Source organism: Echiichthys vipera (genome assembly GCF_963691815.1).
Source record: "Echiichthys vipera genome assembly, chromosome: 5".
Taxonomy (NCBI): domain Eukaryota; kingdom Metazoa; phylum Chordata; class Actinopteri; order Perciformes; family Trachinidae; genus Echiichthys; species Echiichthys vipera.
This window is the reverse complement of record NC_139830.1, coordinates 32,015,877-32,041,263: the sequence shown is the minus strand read 5'-3', so window position 1 is coordinate 32,041,263 and position 25,387 is coordinate 32,015,877. Positions and strand designations below refer to the sequence as shown.

The 25,387-nt window shown below is 45.7% G+C and overlaps 1 protein-coding gene across 2 annotated transcripts in view; it reads left to right on the top strand.

Moving 5' to 3' along the window:
- Nucleotides 1–5,930: 5,930 nt before the first annotated feature.
- cuedc1b (CUE domain containing 1b) overlaps nt 5,931–25,387 on the top strand; it is a 34,126-nt gene continuing 14,669 nt past the window's right edge. The window contains exons 1-5 of one of the 2 annotated variants that reach the window (XM_083914421.1): nt 5,931–6,045; nt 19,323–19,990; nt 22,426–22,553; nt 23,394–23,520; nt 25,004–25,265. In XM_083914421.1, the coding sequence (XP_083770547.1) occupies nt 19,685–19,990; nt 22,426–22,553; nt 23,394–23,520; nt 25,004–25,265 (823 nt within the window). In that variant the 5' untranslated portion in view covers nt 5,931–6,045; nt 19,323–19,684. Of the gene's footprint in view, nt 6,046–19,322; nt 19,991–22,425; nt 22,554–23,393; nt 23,521–25,000; nt 25,266–25,387 lie in introns of both variants that reach the window. The other variant, XM_083914420.1, reaches the window with a different exon arrangement.

The following is a 25,387-nucleotide window of genomic DNA, read 5'->3' as shown; positions in this document are numbered from 1 at the left end:
CAGGGTACAGTGAGTTCCAGGAGAACGATCTGCTTGGAGGCCTCAGAGATAAGCAGCAAGTCAAGCCGCAGTGTTGTGGTGGCGACGGACTCTGGGAATTTCAGTTGCTTCCCCAGGTCAACTTTCATCTCCCAGTCTTGTGCTGTCGCTAGCAGGCCAGATGAGGTACCCTGGCAGCTGATGGTGGCTTGACCCCAGTCCGGACGAAAGCAATAGATTGCTTCACTGGGAGGAGACGCTTGCATTGGCCAATCCCACAGCTGATGGTGTTTGCTATGGCCTTTAGGACTTGGTCATGGCGCCAGCGGTAGCGCCCCTCGTCCAGGGCCTTCGAACAGCAGCTGAGGATATGCTCCAGGGTTCCCCTCTTTAAGCAGAGGTTGCAGGCTGGTGACTCTACTAACCCCCAGCTGAACAGGTTGGATGGGCTTGGTAGTACGTCGTAGACAGCCTGGATCAGGAATCGTATGCGATGGGGCTCAGCTTTCCACAGCTCTGCCCAGGAGACTTTGCGGTCCACTGCATGCTCCCATCTTGTCCAGGCTCCCTGCTGCCGCATTCCAACCATCCTGCTGGCCCGCTCCTCCTCTACTGCTGCCCGCACCTCTTGCTGCACCAATGATCTCCAGTCCTTCCCCTGTGCATTGTCATAGCGAGGTGTTGTGCTGCTACCCAGGCCAGCTCTTCCATGAGTCACTGTCCCCACCTGTGCCCTGTGCCGTAGCCACGACTCAGCCACATCCACAGCCTCTGCTGCTCTCCACTTCCGCCCAGTCATCACCTCGATCCCAGCCTGGGAGACCTTTAGATCCTGTGATTCTCTGTATTGCAGCACCTCCCTAGCACGGCCCACCTTGAACTCCTCATTCAGGCTGCTGATGGGGAGCTTCAGCTTGTTGTTCTGGCCATACAGAGCGATGCTGCTCAGGCTTCGAGGTAGGCCCAGCCATTTCCGTAGAAACCTGCTGACTCTCCTCTCAAAGCCCTCGATGGTGGAGATTGGAACCTCATAAATCAGAAGGGGCCAGAGGATTCGTGGGAGGATGCCGTGTTGATAAATCCAGGCCTTGAACTTGCCAGGTAGGCCTGACTTATCCACTGTGGCTAGCCAGGCTTCTAGTTCAAGGTTGGTAGCATGGATGGCTGCCGTGTCTTTTAGGCTGCAGTCAAATACCTTTACCAGGCTCTTCGCTGATTTCTCAGTGATCAATGGTATCTGGGTAGTGCAAAGTGTGAAGTGGAACTTGTTGGTGACCTTTCCTTTCTTCAACACCAGGGATCTGGATTTTGCTGGCTTGAAGCACATGCGTGCCCAGGTGGTCATCTCTTCCAGGCCCTTCAGGATCCACCTGCTTCCTGGGACGTGTGGTGTCACCGTCAGATCGTCCATGAAAGCCATAATGGGCGGCTGGCGGACACCAGACTTGGTGAGGGGACCTCTGCACTGGGCCTCTGCAGACTTCACCAGCATGTTCATGGCAAGTGTGAATAATATCACTGAAATTGTGCACCCAGTGATCATACCCTTCTCAAGCCTGTGCCAGTCTGATGTTGTAGACCGAGTAGAGACTCTCAGACTGAAACTGTCGTAATAGTCCAGAATGAGGTGTGCCGGCGAAGGGCCTCCTCAACCAGCTTGTGGGGTATGGACCCATAGACGTTTGTAAGGTCCAACCACAGCACCACCAGGTCTCCCTTGTTCTCCCGGGCTTCCCTGATCAGTTGTGTGACCACGCCTGTGTGCTCCAGACACCCTGGCACCATTGGGATCCCTCCTTTCTGGACCGAGGTGTCGATGTATGAGTTCCTCAGGAGGTAGTCACTCAGTCGCCTGGCCACAATGCTGAAGAATATCTTCCCCTCAACACTAAGCAGCAAGATGTTTCTGAACTGGTCGATGGACTTTGACTCTTCCTCCTTTGGAATCCACACCCCTTCCGCAAACCGCCACTGTTGAGCCACCTTACCCCTCCTCCATATGACCTTCAGGATCTTCCAGAGCCTGTGGAGTAGCTTTGGGCAGATCTTGTAAACCCTGTAAGGTACCCCACTTGGTCCTGGGGCTGAGCTTGCTCTAGCCTTTTTGATCACCTCCTGGATTTCCTTCCAGCTGGGCTACTTTCCGTCAAAGTCCAGAGTTGGTGCAGGTGGATCAATCAGGTGCTGGTTGTGGCCCAGATCTTGCTCCCTGGATCTGTCACAGAAGGAGTCTCTGAGGTGGAGGTCAATTTCAGCTTTGGAGCAGGTGAGCTGGCCACTCCGCTTCTTCCCAATTAGCTGCTTTGTGAACCCAAAGGGATTCGCTATGAAGGCAGCCCTCTTCATGGCCCTCTCTTTTCTCCTTCTCCTATGCCACTCTGCTCTCCTCAGAGTCATGAGCTTCTTGCGAAGGATGTTACGCAGCTCTGCTAAAGGAACCCTCTCCTCCTCACTCGCCTCCTTGAACCTCCTCCTCAGGCTCTTCAGCTCTAGCCTCAGCTGGTGGATCTTGTTAGCCTTGTTGTTCATGGTGTAGGGGCCTTTCACTACTTTCTTCTTCTTCTTCTCCTCCAGTCCAAATCTCTCAGCTGCTAGGGTGATGATGATGGTAGTCATTGTCTGGAGGCGTCGATCAGCGTCTCCCTTGGCTGTTACTCCCAAGATGGTGTTGGCGTCTTTGTCAAACTGGAGCCACTCCTTCTCCTTGTTCGCTTAGGGCCATTTTACCCGCCGCTATTCTGATGTTCTACAAAGCATACTAAAGATGAGTGCTTTTCGTTGGTCAGACACAAAGCTGGTCATTTGAATGAAATGTGTGCCAGTTGGTGCAAAGGATTGATTTAGATCCTGCTATTAGTAGTTTTGGTTGCAGTGCTTCATTTAGCAGGATATGAGGTCTTTTGCAGTTCAGGTGTGTGCTCTTGTGAATTGTGTTGTGTTTTGATAAAACCAGCCTAGTTTGCAAAATTGTGTCTCAGCAAACAGAAAAAACATTAACTTCTACCAGAAAAAGTAGGCCTATCAGAGGATGGACCCTCCTGATTGGACAGACGGACTGTCTGTCTTTGAACAGGGAGGAGGGGTGGAAAACGCCAAACGTGCCGATTTCGTAAACATGCATACGTCAAAGATACTTTTAGTTAATGTTGTGTTTTAGGATTTGTGAAAGTGTTTTCATATTTGTTGTCATGTTTTCCTATTTTCTGTATTGTTTTCCTATTTGCCATTGTGTTTTATGATTTTCCGTTGCTTTCTTTTATTTGCTGTTGTGATTTCACACTCACAGCCCCTGTAAACCTCACAGGAGAATCAGCCTCACACTCAGGGCCCCCGTAAACCTCACAGGAGAATCAGCTTCACACTCAGGTCCACCGTAAACCTCCCAGGAAAATCAGCCTCACACTCAGGGCCCCCGTAAACCTCCCATGAGAATCAGCTTCACACTCAGGGCCACCGTAAACCTCCCATGAGAATCAGCTTCACACTCAGGGCAACCGTAAACCTCAGCTGAGAATCAGCTTCACACTCAGGGCCACCGTAAACCTCACAGGAGAATCAGCCTCACACTCAGGGCCCCCGTAAACCTCACAGGAGAATCAGCCTCACACTCAGGGCCCCCGTAAACCTCACAGGAGAGTCAGCTTCACACTCAGGGCCCCCGTAAACCTCACAGGAGAATCAGCTTCACACTCAGGGCCCTAGTAAACCTCCCATGAGAATCAGCTCCACATTCAGCGCCACTGTAAACTTCCCATTAGAATCAGCTTCACACTCAGGGCCACCGTAAACTTCCCATGAGAATCACCTTCACACTTAGGGCCACCGTAAACCTCACAGAAGAATCAGCTTCACACTCAGGGCCACCGTAAACCTCCCATGAGAATCAGCTTCACACTCAGGGCCAACGTAAACTTCCCATGAGAATCAGCTTCACACTCAGGGCCACCGTAAACCTCACAGGAGAATCAGCTTCACACTCAGGGCCACCGTAAACCTCACAGGAGAATCAGCTTAACACTCAGGGCCACCGTAAACCTCACCTGAGAATCAGCTTCACACTCAGGGCCACCGTAAACATCACCTGAGAATCAGCTTCACACTCAGGGCCACCGTAAACCTCCCATGAGAATCAGCTTCACTCTCAAATCCTAGTTTTCCCAAGTTGCCTTTTTGAAAGCTGTGTTGTTGCCTGTCTAGTGTCCATTCCCCTGCTGTGCTGTTTTAAAGGGCCAGGCCTGAAGCTGTATAAGACAGGATACTGAAACGTTTGGCCTTCAAAATAAACTTGAAATAGAGTAGTGATGTTGGTGATCATTACATGTGGATTTACCCCTCAAACTCTTGATCACCGAGCACAGTTTCCTTCCCTTTTCCACACTCATGACAGGAGATAATGACATATAAAGTGTCTTCTTGCTCCAATAGTTAAATAATACTTACACTCAGTGACAACCTTAGGATGCCATGTTTGATGGCTATACCATTGCATCAAATAAAACTATTCTAAATATATGTTTGCATTATGTTTCAGCAATTTTCCGTAAAGTCATATTTGGTATGTTTTATAATTTCCAAAATGTATTTAATAAAGAAATAAAATCAGCTATATGAGCATGCCAGAATTACACTTAAGGACTGATGTAGTTGTTTAGTGTTCTGCATTTATCCATACGGGGAATTTCACTGAAGAGGTGAAAATCAAATTATTCAGCAGTCACTCACTGTTCAGTATGCTCAAATAAAGCCTAAATCAATATTAATATGCAACTTTATATCAGCAGGTGATACCTAAATGTTGCTTCGCTCCATTTTTCCTGAACACACTCTTCATATTACATAATATATTTCTGTGAACACTATTACTGGACTAATCTCAATAAAATAATGAATAAAAAGAATAACTCTATTTAATAGTATTTTTAGAGCTTGTAAACCGTATCTTTTTGCATTGCGGTGTTGTAGATAGAGCAGGCTACATATTTTTTCATTTATTTTATTTTCATGACTTATTTAAATGTGCTGGTGTTAGCCAGCAGGCTCATTTTATACGGCAGTCCTTGGGCAAGATGTTAAATTGACCACTAAAGACTTAGAAAATAGAAACATACTAAAAAATACACACAAAACCAGACCACAACAATGGAGCATGTCATCAACTGACTGAGTCCTTAAGACACAGGTAGAACCAAACCAACAGTCTTACCCTGGACCATGGGTTACACAGGACAGCTCCAGCAATAACTGTCCTCTCACATAAAATACTATCATATTGTTCAGTGCTCACATTTCTGACTGCTTACAAGACAACTTTTTGATGCATGAAAGGATGTGCTGTTCCTTAGCTGTAACTGTATTGTGTTTCAGGGTTTATAGGCCCTCACAGACAAACACAGTTCACCAAAGGAAGTGGACCTCAGAGGGACCACACAAGCCCCTCTTGGGCGGCAGTAGCTCAGTCCATAGCTGACTCGGCTGGGAACCAGAGGGTTGCTGGCTCGAGTCCCTATGTGGAGCATGAATGGAGTGTGGAGCATGAATGGAGTGTGGACTGGTGGCTGGAGAGGTGCCAGTTCATCTCCTGGGCACTGCAGAGGTGCTGTTGAGCAAGGCACCGAACCCCCAACTGCTCGGGGCGCTGATCCATTGGCAGCTCCCTCGCTCTGACATCTCTCCATTAATTGCACATGTATATAGGTCCAGTTTGTGCATGTGTGTGTATTTCAGGCCTGTGTGTGATCATATTTTATTTATGTATGTATGTATGTATGTATGTATGTATCCTTGCACATAGATCTTGAATCGACCTTAATTGTTTTCAAAATATTGATTGAAATCTTGCATATAGTGTAGGCACATACATTTTATTTTGAAGCTTGGAGTGTGTGGCGGCAGACCCGGTACATCCGGTCGTCAGCTGAATTTAACAGCATCTCCGCTGGCTGCTGCTGTGTATAGGCACAGTACCCTCAGGTTCCCGTTACAGCTGGGCTTCTGTGGATATATATATATATATATATATATATGTGTGTGTGTGTGTGTTCCGCTGGACCGTCTGCGCCCCAGTCAGTGAGTACCGTTACCGTTAACCGTGCTCCGGTGTTTCCCTGGCCGAAGGATGCATCTGAAACGCACAGCTTTAGCTACAGTTCTCGTCCTAGACTGTGGTGTTATAACTCGCCCCGTTTGCCGCTCCTCTGTAAACACGACCGCGGCGATGGGAAGTGTCTTTGTCAGAAGCAGCTTCTTCCGCTAAAACCACAGTGAAACACCCATGTGTTGGATTCGGTGACACATTTAACCCGAGCTAATCGTGAGAGGCAGTGACTGAGGCCTTGTTATGACCGTCCGCAGTCCGGAGGACCTGATGTGCCTGTTTGGGATTAACGGTAGTTAGCTGAACGGCTAACACACCTCCGTTAAACACGAACGGTCGCTGCTAACAATAGTTTTGGTAGCAATAAATACACGCTATGGTGTTTTTAAAAATATTCATTTCGTATTCATGTCCTTCGGGCGACTAACGTTAACCCTTGTATTTGGAGCAACATTTGACACTTGTGAGTTGGCTAGTAGCTGAAGAGCCAGTTAGCAGCGACCTGCTGCCGAGAACGGCACATGCAAAGAGCGTCATGTAACCTAACGGTTAATATATGATAGGAGAAGATATATTTCATAAGTGTGATAAATGAGTGTTTACAATCCCCTATGATCTAACGCTACTGTTTTAATACCGAACATTCGAGACAGTGTTAAAATCCACTTATTCCATCAGCTGGAGCCCAACAGTCAGACAGGCGCAGCTGCCTCTGTTACAGTGGGCTGGTTTATTTGGTTCGGTATGGAGGGCACAGTAGCGTTAAAGATGCACAAAACAAATAGAAGAAAGTAGACTGGCAGATACAGGTGCATCTACATGGGTATTAGGTGTGAGAACAATGTTGTTTCTCTCCTGTATTAAAAAGATCACACTTTAGATTAGTTGCCATTAGTGGCCACCACCACTTTGTCGCACTGTTGTTGTTACTGCGTGCTCCATGCTCTCTCTGTCACCCAATTCGAATTGTATGGAGACATCTTTTGGTAACAGCCATCAAAATATGACCGATGGCTTTTTAATCCCGTTTATTACCAAGTAGGGTTTTACATACTTTGCTTTGGTGATTGGTGCATGACCTAAATAAACATAGTAAGAGAAAATGAAATTACCATAAAAGCAAGTATTGTGAAAAAACATCAAGATATAAAGATAGAATAGAATCACAATATAGTATGGACAAAACGATAATAAAAACATTTTCATTGCAATATAGCAACAGCTAAACAGCTGCAATGGTTGTGACAGCAGTATAATGTAGCTTTTCCTCTTGCCACTTATATAAATGGCTGGTCATGTAGAAACCGATCACACATCACCTGTAGGTTGTGGACGTAATGTGTGTGTGGTCAGATTTGAAGTCAGTGCTTCTGTTGTTTGTAATGGGACTTTTTGAAGGATGGGGTCTTTTGGGCTGGGTGATATGGCAAAATCTATCATTTCACATCACACTATATAGCATATATTCTGCTCATTCAAAAGCCTATATGAAATAATCCCATCATGAAGCCTATTTTTGTGTTATTTTGTGTAAATTTAATATACAATAAATAAAAAATAAAACAGCAGTATTTTCTCATTTTCATAAGAATTAGGTGAAAAATAATAACTCAGTATTTCACATCAGTACTTGAATACACCTTGTGGTGCAACCTGAACACATTGTCAGTGATGTTCCCGGGGTCATAGGGTGTTTTGGGTCTTACATCAGACACCCTCACCCAGGCGACCCAGCTGAGGAGATCAGGCCCAGACTTGTATCCAGGTAGCGCACTACGCCACGTGTCCCCCCCTCTTTAACCAGAGCCACCGTGAAGTCCTCTCAGCAGCTTCCAAGATGTTCTTGATGGCTTTTCGCCTGCGCAGTCCGCAAATCCCCAAGAGTCCTAGGACCCGGTGTAGAGACTTGCCTGCGAAACCCCTGCAGCCAACTTCTACAGGCTCACAGTGAGCCTTCCAGCGATTCCTCCAACACTCAACTACCAGCTCAGCTTACTTGGCCCTCTTCCTTTCATGTGCTTTCTCCATTCGATCTTCCCAGGGGACAGTTAGTTCCAGTAACACCACCTGCTTGCTCGCCGCGGACATCAAGCCTTTGCCTTCTGGCTCAGCTCTCTTTTGCGTCACAACAGTGTGGTAGACCGACTGCGATACCGCCCCCGCTGCTCTGATTCTCCGGCCAAACTCACGTTCCATCGTCCCCTCGCTGGTCAACAAGATCCCGAGGTACTTGAACTCCTTCACTTGGGGTAAGGACTCATTCCCTACCTGGAGTAAGCAATCCACCGGTTTCCTGCTGATAGCCATGGCCTCAGATTTAGAGGTGCTGATCCTCATCCCAGCCGTTTCACACTCGGCTGTGAACCGATCCAGTGAGTGCTGAAGGTCACTGACCGACGACGCCATCAGGACCACATCATCTGCAAAAAGCAGAGACGAGATCCTCAGCCCACCGAACTGCAACCCCTCCCCACCAAGACTACGCCTCGATATCCTGTCCATGAAAATCACAAACAGGATTGGTGACAAAGTGCACCCCTGGAGGAGGCCGACCCCTACCGGGAACAAATCCCACTTACTGCCGAGGATCCGGACACGGCTCTCTCTTTGAGTGTACAGAGATTGGATGGCCCACAGAAGTGACCCCCTCACCCCATACTCCCGCAGCACCTCCCACAGTATCTCCCGAGGGACCCGGTCATATGTCTTCTCCAGATCCACAAAACACATGTAGACTGGATGGGCACACTCCCAGGCCCCCTCCAGGATCCTTGCGAGAGTGAAAAGCTGGTCCGTTTTTCCACATCCAGGACGGAATCTGCATTGTTTTCTCTTAAATTTGAGGTTTGACTATAGTACGAACCCTCCTTTCCAACACCTTGAAGTAGACTGTACCAGGGAGTTTCCCCATCAGCCTCCAGCTCTGCCTCTACAAAAGACGACATGTTAGTCGCATTAAGGAGTTCCTCAAAGTGCTCCTTCCACCGCCCGATTATCTCATCAGCTGAGGTCACCAGCGTCACGTCCTTACTATAAACAGATTGGACGGTTCCCCGTTTTCAACTCCTGAGATGTCCAATGGTTTTCCAGAAGCACCTTGGTGCCGCCCGAGAGTCCTTCTCCATGGATTCTCTGAACTTCTCCCACACCCGCTGCTTTGCCTTTGACACAGCAGAGGCTGCAACCCTTCTGGCCCATCGGTACCTTGCAACTGCCTCTGGAGTCTTCTGGGATAACATATCCCGGAAGGCCTCCTTCTTTAGTTGGACAGCTTCCCTGATCACCGGTGTCCACCACCGTGTTCGAGGGTTACCACCCCTTGAGGCACCTAAGACCTTGAGGCCACAGCTCGCCGCCGCAGCTTCAGCAATGGAAGCTTTAATAATTGCCCACTCCGGTTCAATGCCCCCAACCTCCACTGGGTTTCCAGAAAAGCTCTGGTGGAGGTGTGAGTTTAAGATCTCTCGGACAGGGGCCTCCCAGTTCACCCACACTACTCGTTTGGGCTTACCACCTCTGTCCAGAATCTTCCCCCACCCTCTGACCCAACTCATCACCAGATCAGTTGAAAGCTCTGCCCCTCTCTTCCCTCGAGTGTCCAAAACATACGACCTCAGATCAGATGATACGATCACAAAATCGATCGACCTTTGGCCTAGGGTGCTCTGGTACCACATACACGTATGATCATCCTTATGTTCAAACATGGTGTTAGTTATAGACAATCCGTGACTAGCACAGAAGTCTAATAACGGACGACCGCTCAGATTTAGATCAGTAAGGTCGTTCCTCCCAATCCCGCCTCTCCGGACGTCTCCATCATAGCCCACGTGGGCGTTGAAGTCTCCCAGCAGAACTATGGAGTCCCCTACTGGAGCCCCATGCAGGACTTTATTTAGGGTCTCCAAGAAGGCCGAATACTCTGAACTGCTGTTCGGTGTATATGCACAAACAACAGACAGAGTTTTCCCCCCTACCCCCCGCAGGCATAAGGAGGCGACCCTCTCATCCACCGGGGTGAACTCAAACACCGCGCTGCCCAGCCGGGGGTTTGTGAGTATCCCCGCACGCGCCCGGGGCCTCACACCCTGGGCAACTCCAGAGAAGAATAGGGTCCAACCCCTATCCAGGAGTATGGTTCCAGAACAGAGACTGTGCATGGAGGTAAGCCCCACCAGATCTAACTGGTAGCGCTCCACCTCCCGCACAAGCTCCGGCTCCTTCCCCCACAGAGAGGTGACATTCCACATCCCCAGAGCCAGCCTCTGCTGCCTGTGTCTGGTCTGTCGAGGCCCCTCACCTTCACTGCCACCCGTGCAGCAGCGCACCCGATCCCAGCGGTTCCTCCTGTGAGTGTTGGGCCCACAGGATGGAGAGGGGGGAGGTGCCACGTCACTTTTTCGGGCTCCGTGGTAAACCCGACCACCAGGCGCTCGCCGGCGAAACCCTCCGTCTGGGCCTGGTGCCGGGCAGCATCTCTGTTCCATAGAGTCTTTTTGAACCATTCTTAGTCCGGCCCCTCGTCTGAGACCACTATACGTCATCACGCCGTAACACGTCACACGCATTGACGTCATCGCAATGTGTCGCTTTGTTTACAAATTTTTCCATAGACCTCAGAGTTATTGTGCGGCTTGTCCATCTGTTTTTGAATATTTTCCTCCAACCAAATCTGCAGTAAACACTCCACCTCCGCAGTACACCAAGGTGAACCTTTCGCTGCTATTGTTTTAAATGTCCGCGCATTGCTTTACAAAAGCCCACCTCTCCCAAACAGTCCGTGGCCGGCAAGCTGGCCCTAGCTAGGCGCGGTGTGGTTGCACTCAAACTAGTCAAACGAATGAGGCTTTACCCGTAAAACCAGTTTGGGCACGGTACGGATGGACAGTGTGAGTGCGACTAAGGGCGTGATCACACTGTCCTCCCGGACCACGACCCGGACTTTAGGGTACTTGTCCCCCCTCCCTCTCCCCCCCGCGCCCCAGCCCCGTTTGTACTCACACTGCCTGGGCCACGGCCAATGCTTCTTGCTGTCCATACGCCATCACGCCGTAACACGTCACACGCATTGATCGCGTGTGTGTGGCTTTGTTTACAAATCTTTCCATAGACCTCGGAGTTTTTGTGCGTCTTGTCGACTGTTTTTGAATATTTTCATCCGACCAAATCTGCAGTAAACACAACGTGAACCTTTCACCACCATTGTTGTTGTTGTTAAATATCCGCGCATGGTCCGTCCTTCTATTTACATGTCCGAACAGGCGGACATAACGCTACTGCCGTAGGGCTCGTGCTCGTGCTCGTACACGTGCGCACGCTCGTGCTCGTACATGTGCAAACGGCTCCGCTAAAGCCCACCTATTTCAAGCGGGCCGTGGCCGTGGCTGGCCCCAGTTGAGCGCGGAGCGGGTGCGCTCACACTACTTAAAGGTACTAGACTTTAGCTGAAAAAACGGTTTTGGCCGCGGCCAAAAGGATAGTGTGATCACGCTCTTAAAGTACAAGTTTGAGGCTCTTGTCCTTTACTTTTGTATTTTATTTTCATGCTACTTTATTACTCTACTCCACTACAAATCTGTGGAAATATTCTTCTTTTTACTCCACTACATTTAATATTTTTTTTATTACTTCAGTTACTAGTTAAGTAAGTAGTCCTAGAGTAGGAAGAGACATTGCGGTGGTGATTTAACCACAGATTCAACCAGACAGAAAGGATTAAGAACAACAACAGAGTGAAGCTGAGCTAGCTAGCTTAGCTGCTGCCAAGAAGATTCAGAAACCCACGAAGAAGAGCGTAGCAGGAGCGTACATTGTGGCCCTGCGCCTACAGGGAGCGCATGGAGCAAGTCTCCCAGGTGCTCCTAGTGTGCTCCTAGTGAAAAAAGTTAGTCTGGAGCCCTGCATATTAATAGTATTGCATAGGGGGTGTCACAGTTTTGATTCTAAATCAAAGACCAATCGAACTGAGCTTTCAAATTTGATCATCAAAGTAAAAAGCAGGATGTATGTACTGTATCAAAGCAAAGCTGGGGAGGAGCGATAAGTCGCTGTAGTTTCAGTGGTGCTAAGCTGACGCTAAAGAGTGAAACTTCTACCAGACTTTTGCTGTCAGGTTAATAGGAAGCTCCCAGCACCAGCGCAGTCTGCAGGTACTGCAGTGACACAGAGCCTGTTGAAAATCGACAGCTTTCCTTTAAGTTGCCAGCTAACGCTGGCTCTACATACCTAGCTTGGTTAGTAAGGTGCGACTGAACGCTGATCAATACATTTTTAGGCGACCAAAGTATATGAATGAACATTGATGGGATTAAAACACACTGAGAGGGTCCAAGTTAAAATACACTGACAACATCCAAAAACAAGTTCAAGGCTATTTTTATGAAGCTACACAGGGCCACAGCTAAGCGTCTACTCTGACCGGTCGGCGTAAGCCCCGCCCTAAAGCATATCATACTTTATCATCCGTAAAGTGTCCCAACTGTAATCAGGACCACAATATCAAGGAAAGCAGACTTGAAAGCTAGTGGACTTCTTTATTTCTCATTTAGCCTAACAATGTTGAAGAAGAGCATCTAATATTGGTAGCGAGAGCAACATGTTGGACTGCTGAGTGGCTATACTGCAGCTCTCTGCTGCACACCCAGCTCCAGCGTGAGGAGAGGAGAGAAAAGTGACCTTAAATGACAGCAAAATACAGTCAAGACTGTCACACTGAGCTAAAATAGAAACACTGTGCTTCAGAATGTAAATTTCAAGTTTAACTAAAGACATTATTATTTTTTTAAGGATTCAGTTCTTCTACAGTTTTGAAAATAGAAAAACAAATATCCAGATCCCAAAATTCTAATAGTTGAATATCCAGGTACAGCCCTAAGGCTGAGACAGCAAAGCAGTGAGAACAGTGGTGTTCTCATGAGATTAACAGATTAACACTGTAGCATACATCGGGAAACAGGTGAGGCCGGGTTAAACACCTGAAATAACTAAACAAACATGTATGCAACAAACAAGTCAGCACATTATACACCAAGCTCATTATTTCAGGTAAGAAACACAAGGAAGAAAGCATTAAAATAACAGAAAGGTCTTACTTTAGACCAGCGACACCGGTACATGAGCAGTGAACACATTCAGTAATGTCTAAACCATGGCTGCAGCCAACAATTATGTTAGTAGTCGAGTATTCTACTGATTATTCATTGCTTTTCGATTAATAGAATAACTATTTTAGCTTAATGGCGCCCTGTCCAGGGTGGACCCCGCCTCACGCCCGATGTCAGCTGGGACCGGCTCCAGCCCCCCCGCGACCCCGACGGCGACAAGCGGTTGAAGATGAATGAATGAATGAATAAATAGCAATGGTAAATATACAAAAGAGAACACCACAGCTCTCTTAAATTAACAACTAATTGGTATTTGTTTATTGCTTTAATAGCATACAGTGATATCTGTTGAAAAACAAATTTAATGTTACCTTGTGTCAGGTGTATGTCTAGACTGGATGCTTTCTGTTGAGATGCTGACGTATTGATGTTGTGATATTGTGGTAAGCTGGTTGTGTTTGTACGTGCTTACCACTGTACTGTTGTGGGACAGTAATAATCATGCATGTGGAAACAGTGCACTGCATATTATAGGTACATTGATTAAACGTTTGATTGTTTTAAGTTATCCAGTTACTCAGGGAGTCGTTTCAACCCTAGTCTGAACAGTTACAAGATGGTGGTATAGTGCCACACTCATGAGATATCGTATTATGTGTGTCACGGCTCAACACTAAGCCTCAGGAGTCACCTGTGTGCCTCTCTGTGCGTAAGTAAGGGATCAAATCAACTTCCCACAACATCTGACCTTCAAATGTATATTTAATTAGAATGTTTCCTTTTATTATTGCACAGTCTAGTGTTCTACCCTTTTCCAGATGAAAAAAAAATTAATAACAAAAAAGCACTAGTCAGATTTTTACTTTAGCTGGTGAGCAACTGTCTCGCATACACTCATACCATATACACACACACACACACAAATAAATTGGTGAACTACTTTGAACGCTGCTTTGTCACTTTTTGAAGTGCCTGTGTGTTGACTCACGCATCACTACAATTGTTCCGCATGGTCCTTTTCACACAGATGTTGTTTCGGCACTGTTCTAGCTCTGTGACTGCCTCCACTACTGGCTCAAAGGTGTAGCAGTCTGTCCCCCATTCTATCTCTATGCCTTTCACACAAACTGCATGATTAGGGTGCAACAGCCCAGAACAGGCATTGTGAAAGGGGCTATACTTGCTGATGTCATTTTTTTGGTCACACACACGCGCACACACACGCACACACACACGCACACACACACACACAGCGTCCATGTGGCACGAAGTGAAGGCGCGCATCTTGTTTACATTAAAGCCAGACTCTTGCTATTGCATGGTATCACATACACACTAATACTTGTGCGCTCTCATTCTGTGGCAGAACAACTTAAACCCTTTTGATAGCACTCTCAGTAGAATAACCTACCTGTTTGTCGGTATATGTTGCGCTCATGTGACAACCATCATGTCACTCGCTCGTGTCAAGATCGTGGATGGTAACCCAAGATTTTCATTAGTCTTGTGAGGTGGTTAAGGTTGGACATTGATTTCAGATGTTTTCAGAAATCTAGGGTTACCATCTAGAAATGACCATGTGACTCATGTTTATCATGCTTGTTTCCCTTATGTACAGATCATAGACCGTATAAAAAATGGACATAGCATATCCGCCGGGGCCTATTCTCTCAACTTGATCCAATCGTCCTCGCCTACGGGAGTCTCCATCTTGTTAGACTTTGACTCCGCCTCATTTCCTCTGACCAAGTAGAGCATAGATTTAATAAGCGGTGGTATGTTGCCGCAGCACTGGAGACAGCGAGAGGCTTCCAAAACAAAACCCTACTAAATGATGATAATTCAGATGAAGTTCTGTGAGAGGGGTGAATACCTGGAGAGAATGAAATAGTACTTGAACATGTGTGCTCTTTGGTGGATTATGTGTTTGCTAAATTACGGGAGCAGCTAGTGGAGGAGAGAGAGAACCAGGGGCCTCATGTACTAAGAATTGCGTGGCTTTCTTACTAAAACATGGCGTACGCTAGAATCCAGAAACTGGCGTAAGCACAAAAAAATTCAGATGTATCAATGTGTGCGTACGCATGGATCCAAGGACTTTTCCTTTGTACATCCCAATCAACGTGGAATTGAGCGCACATGCAGAAGTGCTAAACTCCTCCCTGTCCACGCCCCCATTTAAATATGCAAATCAATGTAAATAGGGCCTGCACCGGGGATTCCCTCTCTGCACTATCAGATTTAAACGATGAGTAAAGGTAAGAAGCGCAACTTCAACGAGTCTAAGCTCGAAATTTTATTAAATGAAGTGGAGACCGAAGAGCGGTTTTATTTGGTAGCCTCTTTTCTGGGATAAACACAAAGAAAAAGACATTTCTGGGGAGTGTGTGTGTGAGGCAGTGAACGCTGTTGGGTCGGAGCAGCGCACAACCACTGAAATAAAAAAAAAAATGGTCCAACGTGAAGCGGAGGATTTCGGCCCACCGCCGAAGTATCACCGCAACGGGCGGGGTGACAGGAGGGGAGGAACTGACCCCCTTTTGATCAGAGAGTGGCGGCTATTGTGGAGGGAACAGCTCTAAGCGGAGTTGTGGGGGGCCATGAAGGCGACACAGATCATCCTCAAGGTAAATGTGTTAAACTCAGAAATGTCATTATACTAGGCTGCTCACATTACACATGCTCGTGCGTTAAGTTGCCAGGATATAAACACATTGACTCATGTTTAATTACTTCATTTTTTTTATTATTATTTCTCAATAGACGATGAGACAGGAGAGGGCTCCTCCCTCTGCACCGTGCGCCCTGTCGTCTCCACTGGCTCCTCCAGCACCACGCGCCCCGGCGACTCCACGCCAGCTGACGTCCGCCCGAATGGCCGTGTCCTTTCACAAGCTGTGCTGGAATCACAAGAGGAAATAGTGAGAGCAATCCGTGGCGTCAGTGATCTTCTAGATCAAATTGTCATTGCACTGGGAGATATTTATCATGCAATAAATGCACGTACAAAGTAAATCGTGTCCTTGCCTCTTTACATCATTGAAATCAGACGCTGACGGGCCCGTATCGCTTTGCGGGGTGGGTCGAGGTTGACGGGTCCGGCATCCGGTTCCTCTGGTGGGGGGGATGTGCTCTGGCAGTGGTATGCCATGGCGGTGTGCCAAGTTGTGCAGGACACCATAGGCCAGCACGATGCGGCACACCTTCTCAGGTGTGTACAGCAGCACCCCGCCCGACCTGTCTAGACAGCGCCAGCGCCCCTTCAATAGGTCAATTGCCCTCTCAACCACTGCCCGAGTTCGGGAATGGCGGTCGTTGTATCTCCCCTCTTGGTCGGTGCCGGGGTTAGTGAGAGGGGTCAACAGCCACGTTCTCAGGGGGTAACTATATATATATAAATCACACTACTGTTCGCGGGAAAAACAAACAGGACAAAATAACTGCATTACAAGGATTGACAAGATTGATCACACTTATATTAATGACTGCAGAGGTTCCAACTTTACGCACGCGTTTATTGAGACGAATAATGAACACAAGGAGACATTCTTTTTTCACCAGGGAAAAAAACAAATACACATATTTGAATGCGCGTGTCCAAACGGGCATTGTGCTGGTTTAAATTCGGGGCGCATTAAACGGATACATGATTTACTCACCGAGAAGCCACCCATCGCGCACCGTGCCAGCCTCCAACCTGTTACCAACCATGCTATTGTTTAGATTGAACGAGTCATGCGTTGCCAGAAATCCCAGAGTGGTCAGCACCTGTGTGGGAATGGACAACCCCTGGCTCCTGAGCGTGTGTCGTTCTAAGTCTGGCCGCGGCTCCGCGCACAGCTCCAGTAACACTGGCCTCGGCAACCCGAAACGACTCATGAGCCAGTTGTCGTCATTTGCAAACAGATCTTCCCGCTCTCTAAACACCCTCTCACGGCTGATATAACCATTTGCGATGTCTTCTAACAAGGCCAAGGCTGCCATTGTTAATTCCATTTTTTATTAAATTGCGCATGCTTTTATATCCTTCTCCTTATTTTATATCCTTTACGATTGCAAACACGTGTGTGTTAATTGTCCATTAATGTGTCTCTGATGCGCACATTACACTGAGGATGAATTGTTTTCACATAACTAACAGTTTCCCAGCATCACCTTTAAGTGTCGCCAACGAAACAATAGCTGTAGAAACGTGCGTACGCCAGCCATGAAGTTTGCGTGGCGCACCGCACATTTCCACGGTCATTTCACTTTTGATACATCCGAACGTTGGCGTGGAAAATGGCGTACGCCACGTTTTTGTGCGTACGCAACATTGATACATGAGGCCCCAGGACTTTTGCTGTCTTGGTTCATCTGGAACACGATGCAGCAGCATTTGGGTGTCCATGTGGCACTAAGTCAAGGCTATTAGGGCGTGCATCTTGTTTACATTAAAGCCAGACTCTTGCTGAGAGGGGCTCTGTTTATAGGTTGTGGATAGGACCTGGCATTGCCATGTGGTAGCTGCCAGCTACAATGAACCCCCAGTTGAGCAGGAAAGAAGGAAGAGGCAGGAATTTCAAATAGATTAAGAGAAAGCTACAGCTTGCTTGTCCCTCAAGACCTCTACAATTTTTGAATTCCATATTTCTCAGTTGCCAGAGTCCTTCATATATTGCATCTATAGCATGCACAAGAATGTTACAGCTGTTTTCCAATGCATGAACTTACCCCATTCTAAAAGCTCCCCGTCAAGAATCATGTGAAGCTTTGATACTTAGTTAAAATGCAGGGAAGAACCGTTTGCATAAAAAGGCAACACCCACTGCGTCATTTAAATGTGCTGTTTGGTACAGTAGGTAAATGAAGGGCAGAAGACATTCAAAGAGGTGGTGCCGATTTAGATTTTTGTTCACATCGACAAGTTAGGGCTGAAACAATTACTCGAGTAACTCGGGTTACTCAAAAAAGCATCGAGGCAAAATCTCATCCTTGATGATTCGTTTCATTCCTATCTTACGCGTTCTGCGGTCTGTTCAGCACAGGGCTCATTCTTCCACATGGACCAGTTTTGCAGATGCACACCCTACATCTGGAAAAGGCAGAGAATAAGTTTGGGATCATTTCACACTTATAAAGAAGCCCAAAAGGTCCAAAGTGTCCACTGTTAACTAGAACTGTTCTACCATAACAGCAGGACATGGATAATTCAGCGTCTGAGCCCAAAGCAGCCCTTTGGTAACGCCACTTTACTGAGCGCCGCTCCGTAGTTACGGAGAAACAGGAGGAGAATGGGTAACGTTGGCTGTCCTGGTGAATGCCTCTGTGTTTAGTTTTTCATGAATCTTAAACAGAACGTCACCTTCCTGATCAGTCTTTGTAGTTTGGTTTGAGTAAATGTGTCAGTGGAGTAGAATTTTATGCACCACTTGGAACTGTTTAAATAGTAAACTTATTCATGGTAGATTACGAGTGTATTGCCTTCAACACACACACACGTCTCTCTCTCCTTCACGCACACTCAAACACACACAAACACACACACACACACAAGCCCCTGTTGGGTTACCACACCAAATAGGCCTACCCCAGACATAATAAATGTTTTTGAAAAATAACACAAATTATAATGTATTTTTACGCAAAATTATATATTTTTTAAATCCGATTAAGTGATGAATCGATGTAATAATCGGTCGATAACTCTATTACAGAAAGATTCGATAGCTGCAGCCCTAATTTGAAGTCTGTTTTCCCCTAACCTTACCTGAACTTAACCTAAGCCTTTACAGACAGTCTCCCCTCCAAGACCTTTACGATGAAAAAATGACTTAAGTAGTTTGAACCTCCTTTTTCCAAATAGGTTCTGTACATCTTCATTTGTACAACAAGAGATCTCTATTGTTACTCTTTCTCAATTCTTGACCTCACTTTACTTTTAAAATGGATGTCTGTGCTGCTGGAGATTTCTTTGGATCCAGCATCTAGTAACTATATGGAACTGCATCTAAAGTCCACTAATTGAGCTATTGTTGGATTCAAATCTGCTGTGTCCCAGTTGACAAGCACTGATGTAGTATAATGAATGGAATAAAAATAGATGTATGTGTGCTATATTTGTGTTGCTACCTCTTACTAACACACTACATGTCGTCTCTCTGTAGGTGCTGATGACTGTAATGTAGCCATGTGTGTTGCCTGGAGGATTTCGACTCTGATCTCTACCTGGTGACAGGACCTTGGACGTTTCATTTCTACCACCAACTGACTATTCCAGTACTTCCCTATAATACAGTCAACCATGCCGGATGCAGTTGAATAATGAGTAGCATTGGGGGGGAAAACTGAAGTTTTTCTAAACTCCCATCAAAAGACTGCCATGTATGTGATAGAATGAGAAACTGAGCAGGTGAAAAGTGGAAAGCAAGTCAGACGGAAGGGGCCGAAGTGCTTGAGTTGGTGACAGAAAAGAAGAGGCACCCCTATCAGTAGGTTGGCAGCACCTGAGGCAGCAAGGCCCCTGAGGATGACTAGCCTGTTCAAGCGTAGCAGCAGCAATGGAGGCTCCGGAAGCAGTGGAAGTGGGGCTGGGAGTGGGCAGGGGCAGCTCAACAACAGCAGGCCCAACCGGCAGGTCCGACGCCTGGAGTTCAACCAGGCTATGGAAGACTTCAAGACCATGTTCCCCTCTATGGACTACGAGGTGATCGAGTGCGTGTTGCGCTCCAACAATGGAGCTGTGGACGCTACTATCGACCAGCTGCTCCAGATGAGCATTGAGGGACAGGGCTCAGATGACAGCTCAGACTCTGATGACAGCATCCCACCAGAGGTCAGTGAAAAGGGTGGAAGGGCATCAACACCACCAGGGAACGTAATGTTCCATGTTCACAGTATAAACCAAACCCTCCACTTTTATTTCTGTGATTACCAGTCTTTGACGGCTAAATATTTGGAGATAATGGGGAAAGATTTATAGTGATGGAGGCACCAGTCAGACAGTTTTTGACTAAAGTTCTACCCAAATTGCCATTTAATCTATAAACAATGGTGTAAGGCTTTGAGTTAACTTAATGGTGTACAATAAAGTTGACCTTGTTACCTTTCTAACAAAACAGCATTTTAACCATTTCATTTGTATTCACAAAAGGTAGGTAAAGGAAGCCAACAGCGGTGAATTAGCTGTGCGCTACCATTGGCCCTAACGATACCCCCATCTCCTCACTGTAAACACATCAGTGCTGTAAACACATCCGGGACAGTACTTCAGCCCTCCAAAATAAAATGACACTCTTCAACAACTCCAAATTATGCAGTAAAAACTCCTTAATCGTCAGTTTTAAGGTACATCACCACCTGAGCCACTCAGGCTGAGCGTCGCCCAAACGGTCTTTCTGCTTTCTCTCATCAAAGTCACTCCCATTTACTAATTTAACATGTAAATGTCCATGGACAAGTGTGAAATTTCACTTAGACTAAAGTCTTAGGGTATGTCATCAAGATCGAAAATGTGTCCACGCAAATCCATTGAAACACACTCAAACACTGTAGTACACATGCCAGGCCTGGATGTGGCGCTGTAACTGCCACAGATATACACCAGAAACGGAGAAGAAGAGATGGGGAGATGCTGTATACAAACACCTGCGACTTTCTCGCTAAATCTTGACGACTTTCCAAATCTTTTTGGTGACTTTTTTTTTGTCAAACGTTCCTGGTGTTATTGGAGACTTTTGTGGTGTTGGGAGGCACTGATATGAAAGCAGTTATCAGTCTTTTGCACTATCACGACTAGTCTGCTGCCACAGCAGGGCTTCATGACCTGCTAGAGATGTTGCTGACCCAGTAATTGACTTTGAATGTAAAAATTTAATTTGACTAATGAACTATAAAGTATTGCCTAATAGCCTTTATGTATCTACCATAACAAACACCATAACATATAGTAAAATTCAGCAGTGGAAACTCACTTATTTAGGTTAGTGTTGCACTTTAAACCGATACTAGAAAGGTACTGCAGTACCCTGCCGTTAAAAACAATACTATTTCATGTTTTATTAGTATCAGTACTTTATGAACTTAGTGTGACAGCGTGCCTGTGTGCAGCTCCTCTCTGCTGCAGCCAGAGTGGGCGTGGTTACAGAGTGACAGACAGTCAAAGAGACAGACAGACATGAGTGCTCCTGCTGACCGTCCTAGGCCTGTTGAAATAGGAGACGCAGGGATGGAAATATTCCATAGCCGACAGTAAGGGCAGGCTTTAAATCGATCCAGAACAAAGGAGCCAACACGTCCAACTTGGAGAAACATCTCACTGACAGACATGAGGACTTGTTCAAAGAGTTCAGAGAGCTGCAGGTTAGAGATAGATAACATAAACATCCCCCGGATGTAACGTGAAGTCAAGTGAGTGTTTATTTAGTGACAAGTGAACTGTTTTCACCATCAGAGTTGGAGGAGGCAGTCAGGGCTAAAGCTAACTGTTTAACTGCCCCATGTGGTTCACACATCTCTGTATGTAACAGTTCACACTGGAGACATGAACTTTACCAGAACATGAGCTGGTGTTCACAAGGATGATCAACAATGACCTATTTTAAGGCAGTCACTTCTGCTTATATAACCAAATGATTTTTGTCAATCATTTATAATCTAGATTGTCATTTATATCAGTAGAGGATGGTCTGATTAGAGCGCGGACCTCCACCAGGTCTGGGTCATTTAGTTAAACTTTATAACATCTTAAGTTCCTATAAAGCTCAGCAGCTTTTACAAAAATATATTTGTATTTTGACTTTTTAAATTTAAGTGTTTTAATAAAAAAAAAAATCTAATATTTAATTCCATTACTTTAATGATGTTTTATTTTCCCGCTGTGGTATCGTTTCAGTACCGGTATATTTTAGGCAGGTATGGTACCATAGTCATCATTTTGCTATGACAACACTAATTTAGATATGAAGAGACTGCTGACTCAGTTTCCGTGGTAGTTAGACATGTTAACATCATGTTAGTCAACTGTCCAAACATAGAAATTAAATGGCAGGAAGGATGCTACACCTGAATGGAGCGCTGCAGAATTGTAACATGGTCTAACGGAAGGTCTAAATTCAGAATGTTATATTTCACTGTAACCTAAACCTCAGATAACTGGATCTAATGGGCATCAACGCGGAAATCTTTCAAAATTGCAAATCCATGAGGGAAAGGCAGGTTTAAAACATTCAATGACAGAAAGCTTGTGTTGTCTTGTCTGTTTGTTTCTAGATTCTGGAGCGAACATTAGAACCTGACAGTTCAGATGAGGAACCGCCTCCAGTCTACTCTCCGCCAACATATGATATGCACATTTACGACAGGAAATACCCAGAAGCCCCACCAACACCCCCACCAAAGTAAGGAAGAGGGACTGGACTCTTGCATCAAAGAAGCTGGGTCCTTTAAGTCATTTTAAAAGCTTTTTGTTCTTGTTGGGTATTTAACCTCTGATTTGATTAAATGGATGGAGGATTTGTAGGTGGAACAAGACTCTGCTGAAACCCAGTTATGGCTGGAGCGTGTGTGGTCTCTGTGCCAAAAGACAGCCATAGTCAGCGGTGGTGTCTGTAATGTGAAATGTTCGTCCGTCATGGTCCCAGTAATATTTGCTTGTACTGAAATATCATATCGCATGACATGGTTAAGATATGTTACAATTGAAGACTGCTTTAATTGAATGAATCCAACAATATAACATTAATTTTATTTTCAACAGTTTATTCTTTTGGATTGCTCTTAAGTTTGTGTAATTAATGATACTTTGATAAGTTCTAGGTTGCACTTGTAGGAGAGGATATGGTATATGGTACAACAGGTATAAAGCAGCGATAGTAGTTACTTTAACCAAGATACACTGGTTTCCTACACCGTGCATCTTGCATGATTAACAAATAAAATCACATGCATATGCACAGATGATCCACACAAATAATTTCAGATAGAAGTCAGATTTTTCTTAAAATATAATCAGCGTATTTTATTTGTAAGACGTTGTTCCCGTAAGTGTCTCCAGGCATTTCCTCATTCATAAAATGGGAATCCAATAGATGTTTCCTCCCATATGATTTTGTAAGTGGGCAATTCAGAGGATGTAAATAATTAATAGGAGTTTAAGATAACTAGAGGTAAGATGATAATGTTCCTAATGGAGTTGGCAGGATTATTAATGTGTCCTTTGACTCCATGGACTCTGATAGATTTGAAGTCCAGCCACCTCCAGGTCACCAGCAGGTCAGAAGCTACCGGAACTGGAACCCTCCTTTGCTTGGAAATCTTCCCGATGATTTCCTGCGGATCCTCCCACAGCAGTTGGACACTATAAAGGTAAAACATTTCACCATAAAGATCTGACAGAAATACACATTCAATTCATTAGAGTACCATCTGAGAATTGTTCAATTATAATGTGTGCAATATTTGTACTGTCTGATCCCAATAGAAATTAAAAGAAGATAGTAGGTAGCATGTCATAGAATGTTGTACGAAAAATTACGCAGAGAAATTGGTAAAACGGTGAACGAAAGTCGGACAAAAGAAGGTGACAGACTGGAAGTCAATCATTTTAAGCCACCAGGCTGCAGGGGCGGAGTGGGACACAAAAATCCACCGGTGCGTGCGTGTGTGCATGTGTAACTCGCGGTGCAGACCATGATATGACGACACCGCCCCACTGAGGAGGAACTATGAAGAACTCAGCTCAAATGTTTTGCTAATTCTCAACAATCTAAAAGCTTGAGCTAACCGTTTTCCTGTCAACTCGCCTGCAGCACTAGTTGACGCCTGGTTGTTTCTGATTAAATCTGTGATTTTTGACCATTTTGATGCACTCTCCTCCAGCATGTGCTTCTTCTTCATTCTGGCCTTTCAGCCCCTCCTTTTTCCTTTCTCTTCTTGCCCTCCATCAGGTGTAACTGAGCAAATCAAACACGCAAATCAGATTCCTTTTCCACTGTAAGAAAATCCACTACTTCAACCTTTCTCTATTCTCTCTGTCTGACAGCCGCTCATTCATCCCCATTCGTTCATTGGATAAACGCGGAGCGATCATTGGAGCGATACGCAGTTCTCATTTCCCATGAGGCTTTGCTCCGACCATTCTACATTAATTTATGAACCAAAAAACAAATTCAATCGTTGGCCATTTTATATTTGTGGTCATGAAAGTTATGTAACGTCTGAATAAAAATAAATAGATCAAGATAGGAGGCTAAAGAAGTTTAAGAAAAAAAAAAAAGTGTGTAAGAGAATGCCTGGAATAGTTGAAAGAAGTATTTCTTGAACACACAGAGACAGGAGCTGGAGGTGTATTAGCTTAATCTAATAGTAAAGACGGCAGAAAGGGAAGCGGCTACTGTGTCTCCATCCAAAGTTCAAGTAAAAAACATATTCTTTAAATTCAATTAGTATCATCCTGTTTTTTTAAAACCATGCACAAACAGAGGTGTTAAAATGACAATCTGTGCTTTTAGGGGAGCTGTTCACTGGAACTATAGTTTATCCATCTCTAGATATGATGCAGTTATGAGCTGAGGCATTATTATATGTCATGTGTTTATTAGTGAGCTGCAGAGGTGCCAGTGGCTGTTTTTCTTTGTACTCAGCCAAGTTAGCTCTTCCCCTGTGCCTGCTGTCTGAATGCTGACTTCAACTCTGTAATTACCATACGGACATGAGCTTGATATTTATCTTCTCATCTAGCTCTCAGAAAGAAAGGAATATTTTCCAAAAAGGTTAACGTTCCCTGTAAAGTACTTATAGCAGGAGTGATCCTGATACTAACCAATAACCTTTTTTGTCTTGTCAGCAGAGCTCTCAAAGCAGTCTCTCCCAGCCTTCATCGTCATCATCATACTCAGCTTCTTCAATAAGCCAGTGGACAGCACAGTCAGGTTCTCGGCCTGGAGCTGCAGGGACCGCTGGAGGTCCAGGTTTAACAACAGGAGCTACAGAACAAGATAAAAAGCTGAAGCAGTATCTAGAAGACGAGCGCATCGCCCTGTTCCTGCAGAACGAGGAGTTTATGAGAGAGCTGCAGCGCAACCGCGAGTTCCTCATCGCCTTAGAGAGAGGTATGACTGTGTACACTCGTCCCATCATACACCGAGAAACTGCTCACAAGGTCAGTGTCAATAGCTACGCTGTTTTTGGTGGTATGTGATATACAGGATAAAGTCACAGGAAATCTAAACAG